The sequence below is a fragment of the Corvus hawaiiensis genome, chromosome 5 (genome assembly GCF_020740725.1).
Source record: "Corvus hawaiiensis isolate bCorHaw1 chromosome 5, bCorHaw1.pri.cur, whole genome shotgun sequence".
NCBI classification, from domain to species: Eukaryota; Metazoa; Chordata; class Aves; order Passeriformes; family Corvidae; genus Corvus; species Corvus hawaiiensis.
The window spans coordinates 23,935,842-23,944,088 of NC_063217.1; the positions used below are offsets into that span (position 1 = coordinate 23,935,842).

The window sequence follows — 8,247 nt, forward strand, 5'->3', positions numbered from 1 at the left end:
TTTATGAAATGCAAACTTAAAATACACAGCCCTAAGCTACAAAGGAAGATTGACATCTGTGCACAACCTTCTTTAATCTTCCAGCATAAATTCACCAATCTTCAGCTATCCTGCTCTTCAGAGGACAAGGTAACCTTGCTGACATAACACAGTGAATACAGAATTGCTTGGGAGAAAAGTATGCCTCAGGGCAACAATAAAGGTACCTTTCAATGAAGCTTTTATGCAAGAATCATGACACAGATTTTTCAGGCCATTTATAAAGATATGCCAAATAAATTATTAATTCATTGCATAACTAATTGCAGAAATCAAGCCACGTAAGTATCTATCATACAAGCTTAGATCCCAGACAGGACCACTTTCCTCCATCCTGGGCTTATCTATTTAACATATTCTGACTGACCTTCCTATTGGTATATTATGCCATCCATACATATATGAGACCACCAGGTCTTATATATATATATATATATATATATACATATATACATACACACCAGGAAAATCTGTATGTTTAGCTTTTATCTATGCTCGTTCCAGTGAGGAAAGGCTGGAACTATCAAGATTCCTTCCAGGACATCACCCCAAAAACCACAGCAATGTGCCTTGTGTATCCTGCAGATACTGACCAGCATGGCAGTTCCCTTGCCCATAAGGCTAAAATTAAAATAGGCAAGGCTATTTTGCTGTGGCTCCCCAGGGCTGCTTCCACAGCAGCACCAGCAAGGAATTAACTTTGAGCAGTTCCACCGAGGTAGGAGTTGTAACTAAAAATGTCTGATCACGCTCACTCAAGTGGGGTGACTGATGCATAGCATGTGAAAGGCCTTAAAAGCTGGTTCCTGCTCAGTTATCTTAGAGTTGCACGGCTGTGCCATCTAGTCCTTGCCTGTTCTGACTACTGCTTCAAATCCTCCATCTTACACAGTAACAGAAGACCACAGTAATTAATCATGCCAGGCTGCAAGTTTTCTCTTGAAAGATTTGCATCTGTCTGTTTTATTAGGTAGAGAAACAGAAACTGAAACCTATTTGTTAGGTAGTACGAAGACTGCTAACTCAAAGAGTGTTTTTACAAGACTAGTGTTCACTACGGCAGAATATTTTCCAAAGTAACATCATATAATCCAGTCTGCACCTCAAAATACGAGACAGAAAACTGAACTTCACCAACCCAGCTCAATGACTGCAGCAGAAAGTAATGCACCTTACTTCAGGTACTGTGAGTGTCTCAATGAGGGCCTCACATCAAAACAACATTATTTCTTTCCAATCTGCCTATTCCAGTGCAAGTTTTGCCCGGGTATCAGCTCTGACACTTGGCACTTCCAGAGCAATTGCACTAACTAAAATCAGATTTATAGTATCACTTCAGTGAAACCTGAAGTAATATCTGCTTGGATAACTATACTTAATGAACAGTTACTGATAGTGGTAACTGCAGCAGTGCTTTTGTAGCAGTATCACAGTTCTCAGTGTTTAACAGCTGATGCTCCAGCTCCAGCCGTGAGTGTCCCTCTCAGCAAGACAAAACTCAAGAACTCTCTACTCCTGGGCATTCATTCCCTCAGGTGTACCAGTGTAGCTCACTGCTTGGGAACCGGGTCAGGCCACTAATCTGGGTGAAAAATAAATCCCTTCTAAGTCAGCTTGTTGTGTAACTGTGCACACATCAGTTCAGCATAGCTGAGAGTATGCTGCAGAACCAAGCTAACAGGGGCTACTTACACTTCACACTACATGAAAAAAGTTTGCAAGGGTATGACATGGACTTGCAATATGCTCATGCTGTTGTTGCACAAGCAGAACAGGCTGCACCATTACTAACATCACTGTACTTTTGCCTCTATTTCCACAGCTGCAGTAGTGATGGTTGAGCAGCCACTTAAGCACTGAAAAGGGAATGGGCTTAGGCAACTTTTACATTCCCCAAAATGATGGTTGTCTCCCTCCCTTCTAGGACAGGGCCAGACACTGCGAGATGGTGACATTCAGAAGACTACACAAGAAGGAGAATCCCTTTGTCCTAGGAAGGTGGGAAAGGAGGAAGCAAGCCTTCCAATAAGATCAGTTTTCTAAAAAGGTGATAGCAGGGACACAGAAGAGATGTGTCCTTGTACATAAACTTGAAGTAATCAGCCAGCCCAAAACGAACCATGAAAATATCACAGTTTAATAGTGCCAGGAGTCTTAATGCTGGCAAACCTCTGCCAGTACAGCAGAAGACTCAGGTTGTATCACCCATCATTGCGGAGCACCAGGTATAAGCTATAAACAAGCTTAAACTCTTTGGAGAGTCCAAAGAGTTGCACTTAACTTGCAAAATGACGTCTGTAGTTAAGCCAGTAAAAAGTGGGGACAGAAACTCCATCTGAATACAAGCAAACTTATCTGAGCCAGAAATGAAAAGGGGATACCATCTTAGGGTGGCTGTAAAGGTAAGGTGAGCAGCACTTTGGAAAGCACAGGAACACGTATATATTTACATTTAAAATCTCTTTACGTCCTACTGAGGGTTGCATCGTTATCTATAAACAAGCGTCTACTTCCAGAGTTTCAAGCTCTTTTTTTCCCCACTCGAACTGTTTTCCTGCAAATACTGTGCACCCTCCAGCTCGGCATCAGAAACGCCTCGTGTGGAATTAATTCCCGCTGGAATTAAAGGAAGAGTTAACACTCCGGCACACCGCGTTTACAGAAGGTTTGCCTATCCGCATTCCTTCCCCGGACGAGCCCACGGTCCGCGCCCTACTCCCCACCCGCTTTCGGGGGGGGAAGGGAAGCTGGAGAGGCTCAGCCGCATCTCCCTCTGCGCAAGGGCATTTCCTCGGCCACGGGTTCACGCTCCTGGCACGCGCGGGAGGCCTCGGCCCCTGCGGGCGGGAGCGCGGCGGGGCGGCCTCTCCGCCGCAGCCGCTCGGGCACCGCGCGGGGCTCCGCGCCCGGGGCCGCCCGCGGGGCTCGCTCAGCCGCGCCGGGCCTCGACGGCCCCGAAGCCGCCCCCCGGCCCCGCGGGACCCTGCGCGCCGTCCCCGCCCCGCGCAGCCCCAGCCCGGCGGGGAGCCCCTCACCATGGCGGCGGCGCGGTCCCTGTGCCTAGCAGGACGCTCCCGCCTCCATGCTCCCGCCTTCGCGCCAACTCCCGCGGCCCGGCGCGCGGCGCTGCCGTCACGGCCGCGACGGGGGGGGCTGGGCGGCGGCCGGGGCGTGCCCCGGGCCGGGGCCGGGGCCGTAGCGGTGGATCCCAGGGGACCCCGGTTGCCTCCAGCACACTCCCGGCCCCGGCCCCCTCGCCCCCGTCCGCGTTCGTGTGCGGGCGGCAGCGGCCCTTCCCCGCGGCGGAGGTTTAACCGCTCCCGCCGCCTCGAGCAGCAGCAGCAGCAGCTCAAAATGGAGCTGCGTGTGCTCGGGCGCCTCCAGCAGAGCAGGCGAGCCGGCAGGCTGAACTGCTGGGTGAAAACAGACAAGCGAGCAGTGCCAGGCCTCCGTGATTTTCGTCACTTTTTAGGCCACTGAGGCAAACTCAGCACCCAAAATAGGTGGGCAGCCAGGCCCGGGTCAGCGCAGCACTGAAAGGCATTTCCTGGTCATAAACATGTGATGTCCCTTCCATTCTGGCTGTGCAGGGAGCGTCGGGCTCTGGTTCCTCTGAAAGTATTTTCTCCCATGCGCTAAGGCTGGGGAGAGCTCGGAGTCTTAGAAGTCCAAGAGAAACCGGGAAATTAACGCTGTGTCTGTTCCTACAGGTTGCTTAATTTTCTAATTAATTTTAATGAAATCTATATTTTCTTCCATTTTTTTCCCTCTACTTGCTAAACACCGGAAGGGAATAAACTTGGTCAAGCCAAATAGAAACGACTCCACTCTCAAATATTGGCTAATGTTTAGATTCTGCCAACCTACCGAATTGCTAATTATTATTGGACTTGGAGAAGAATAGGGAAGGCAAACTGCATTTGTGACGTTACAAATACTGCCAGTGATTTAGGAGACCACTCATCAAAAACCAACCAAAGAGTACAAGCTCAATTTGTACTCGTCTCATACTGCAATTCCTAATGCTATCACTATTGTTCCCTCTGTATTCACTGTCTTCTTGGTGGCATGGTCAAATTCCAGATAACTGTTAATGATACCTATTACCTTTCTTGTTTATTTCTTGAAATTGGACTTTAAGTCATTGTAAGATCTGTTTGCACAGAAACTGCTACCGTTCTTTTATGAACACACATGGTTAGGTGGAGTCCTGTATTTTCAGCATGAGCATAGCTTGTGAATTTGGATTTCTGCATAAGGAACACAGTGAGCAAGTAAACACAGACCCACAGCACAGGCTGTGCTTTTTGGCCTGTTTTGCAAGTTATTCCATATGCACTCAACATAATGGCTATGCAAACAAAACTGATAGTGCTTTAGAAAAACATCTCCTGTGATAAGTTTGTATTTACATATTTAATTCTCGTTATGTAACTTTTAAAGCTGTGCATATTCCTGATACCTGAACTAAAGATCAGTTAAAATGGCTGACATTTGTAAGAGCCAAACTGTTCAAATAATGCTAAAAGAGTTACTGCAGGTGGTTATCTCTATTTGTAGTTGATAAAGTTACCTAGAGTAACATCTAGCAGAGCAGTATCTGCTTGTGGGCTTGTGACATCTTCATGTTTCTTGGAAGGCAAGAGTTTAACCCTTTATGGAGACATCAGGCTGAATACCTGGAATGTCTATAATTCACTCCTGGGTATGGTGTGGAGACATAGAATACCTCTGTTCCTATGTACATGTCTACGAAACCAGTGGAAGTGGGAAGAATCTTGCTCCATCACAGGAAACAAAACTGAATACTCATCGTATTGTGATGTGCTTTGCAAGATAAAATCAAGGCAAAATCCATTTTGAGTCTATAATTGATCATGGGTTGTGTTTTAAAGGCCTATTACCCAACTAAAATGACAGCTTTTTTAGAAGTAGATAAAGTACACTTGATTTCACCACTATGACAAATATATTTTTTTAATTAGTATTGTTTTCTACCTTTCTGAAACTCACAGACTATTTGCCTTTTTATGTTGGGTTTGTTTTCTAAAATACATTTTAAAACGTGAGATATTAACTCTTGAACTTGAGAGTTTTTTTCCCCTGTGTAATTAGCCCAGCCCTACTGGTTTTATTATTAGTGAAGGCTTTGTCTTGCTTATTAAGAGATGAGGTTGTTAATAAGAAAATTACATTTTCTTATATTGAGAAATAAAAAATAATCTGTTTTCTTTTTGTTAATATCTTGTTTATTTTATTTTCACTTTTTTGTATATTGCTATGTTGATACTCTTTTGGAATTGAAACCAACTTTTTAAGTGAAATTTCAGGTTAAATTCTGATTTTTTTGTAGTAATGGCATTAAAATACTATTTACTAGATAGTAATCTCTATTTTGGAAGAATCCCATAAGGAATATTTTTCTTACTAGACTCTCTAGTAAAGAAAATAAATTTTTCCTGGCATTGTAAAAGCAGGAATTAGCATTTTGTTACAGATGAAAAATTCCAAAAATTCTTCATAAATCTGTGGTGTAGTTTCTATTTACATTAGGCTTTCTCTAGTATCCATCACAATTCTGTGCCTTTAGAAGAGACTTGATCCCATCTCAAACTGTTTTTGCTGTATAAGGTAAAGATAAGGGATTTGCATGACACTGTTGTGGGCAATTATGTAAGTTGTGCTTCTCTGAGCACCTAACACTAGTAGATCTGAGCAGCTTAATGTAAACATTACACTTTTTCTGAGTGAACTTTGTCTTTAGGTCTTTTTCCTCATTTACATATCTAGGCAGAATGAATGTGTCAACTCAGATACTCAGTCTAACATTCAAAACTTTTAGCTAATGTGTTCAGCATTTCTGTAGATCAAACCCCAGATTTTCAAGCCAAACCCCAAAACAAGGAGAGTACATATTCAAGAATCAAGTGAAAAGTTGTTTTCTTCATTTTAATCACATGCCTTGGCAAAGGCAAAGAAGAAAAGGAAAACTGATAGTTAAGAATGAAACTGAATAATCATTAGGCTTCCTAACTACTGAGTCTGTATCAGCAAGTGCCCTGGAGATTTCAGCTTCTCCCAGTCTCGATTCATTCTGAGACCAGATTGATTAAGTGCATGGACAGAGGCAGGAAATCCCACTGTGCAGCATCATACTGTATGATGTCCTCATACAGTACCAGGGTTGGAGCCTGTGCTGACACTGCCACTTGAGCCAGTGGAACCATTAATTCTCTTCCCCTCCTTTCACATCCTCACTTCCCAACAGCCCCATATCACATCTCACTCTTCTGCGCTGGTTGCTTTCCAAATTAACAACAGTCACAGTACTTCCTTTCCCCAAGTCTTTGCTCAGGTCATGAAATCCTCCTTCCAGATTCAAGTCACTATATGATTCACATCAGTTAAACTGCTTCCACTTTAACTTCATGAAGTTAAATTACAGCCCAAATAGTTACATTTGACCAAGCAGTAAGAAACTGGATTCACAGTCTTGAAACATTGAAACACTTTCAGACCTTGCTCCCAGTCATGTCAATCATAAGGAAAGAAATATAGTTCATAGCCTTGTACAGACCAAGCATCTGGGAGCACCAGTCTCTGCTGCACCTTACACATCTCAGGCAGGTGCAATACATTGTCTGCATCCTCATGCCAGTGGTACTACCACTGCTGTATTTAGTGGGGAGAAGCCTGTTGTCTTTCTCCTGCCCACAGATTGTCATAGTGTTACAAAGCTGTTGTGGATGTTTGGAGCTCGAGCATCTGGTAATATGGTAACTACCTGCTTTAGAAGTGGCATTGACAACGACTTGTGTTTGGGTGTTCTTTCATAAAGTAGGATACATACAATCAGTGCTTTTATGTGTCAAAATAGAGGGATGATGTTGATGCAATAGCCATCAAACAGCATTTTAAATGCTATTCCATAGAACGAAAAAGGAACACGTCAGTATGTACAGTAAACCAACTTGGTATAGTCCCTGTCTGCTCCTCTTGTTCCCAAGCTGCCTGTGTGTGGTAGGATCTTGGCTGAGAAATGTAGATCGGTTACTTCAGGTAGCTGAGGGAGTGCTGGGTTTGTTATATGGGAGAGGCTCATATTAGATGCATGGCTACCCCAGCACCAGGGACCTGGAGTGCAGAAGATGTCAGTGGGAGCTCTTGTCTTCATCTGTGGTGAAAATGTTTCTTGTAAAGACACTGCAGAGAAATGCTTACAAGCATGGACATTTTGTTGTTTATCCTAAAAATAAATTGGTTTCCATTTGTATTGATTAATCAGCTTTACTGATAAATTAAAGGTATGTGTCAGTGGCATTATGCAGTGCTGCAAGCATGCTCTCACAGGGAGCAGGAGCAGTAAAGCAGCAAGCAGTAGCCCAGCAGTGCATCTGGGCTTTCATGTCCTACATGGCAGCAGGGCTAAATCATCTGACCAGAGTGCTCTGCTCAGGTGATAAATTGTTCCCACGTTCAGCTTTCAGTGCATATCTTTCTTGCATGCAAAGTTACTTGACACTTCTATGTTGTTCCTCAAGGCTCTTCTTCAGCTGTGGTCAAACAGTTCTGTTACTATATGGACACACTTTAAATTACTGTACCTCAAGAAAAACAGAAATGGCAGGCATCAGTCTTACTGTATTGAGTAAATGGACTGTATCTCAGCATACACAGTGTTGCTAAACATGTTAAAAGATCAAATTATACTGCAAAATTGCTCTATAAATATTGGCTGTACTGATGCCCTAGCTGTGTATATGAATTGTTAAATTAACCAATTGTTGGGGTCCCTCCCCCGCCATGTAGCCCTGGGAGAGGGGCCCTGAGGGCACAGGCACGGGGCTTCCCTGCCCCTGCTCAGCCTCGTTCCCATTGGTTGGTTTGTGTTCCCTGCGCGGGCAGAAGGACCCTTGGTCCCGTGACTGGAACAGTTCCTTGGCAGAGCTCCGGCCATGCGGCTGGAGAAATAAACATCTCTCTGAAACAGCTATCAAGAATCTGTCTGTCCGTATATATTTCCTTTCCACGGGACTCCTGGTTTGATATATGCGTGTTGCAGGATCCCCACTGCAACAACCAATACTGAAGTAGCAACTTTCAGGGATAATTATCTTTGCTATTTTTTTTTTATTTTAAGAAATCCAGGAAAATTGTGTAAGAGCTGGAACAGAGTCAGTTCCCTGTTGATTTTGTACTGCTGCTGTA

General features: G+C 44.1%; 1 protein-coding gene across 1 annotated transcript in view; it reads right to left on the bottom strand.

Moving 5' to 3' along the window:
* Positions 1-3,157, bottom strand: part of RFC1 (replication factor C subunit 1) — a 34,374-nt gene extending 31,217 nt beyond the window's left edge. Inside the window, exon 1 of the mRNA XM_048304331.1 lies at positions 3,075-3,157. Coding sequence (XP_048160288.1) covers positions 3,075-3,077 — 3 coding nt within the window. The 5' untranslated portion in view covers positions 3,078-3,157. The remainder of the gene's footprint in view (positions 1-3,074) is intronic.
* Between the last annotated feature and the right edge of the window lie 5,090 nt (positions 3,158-8,247).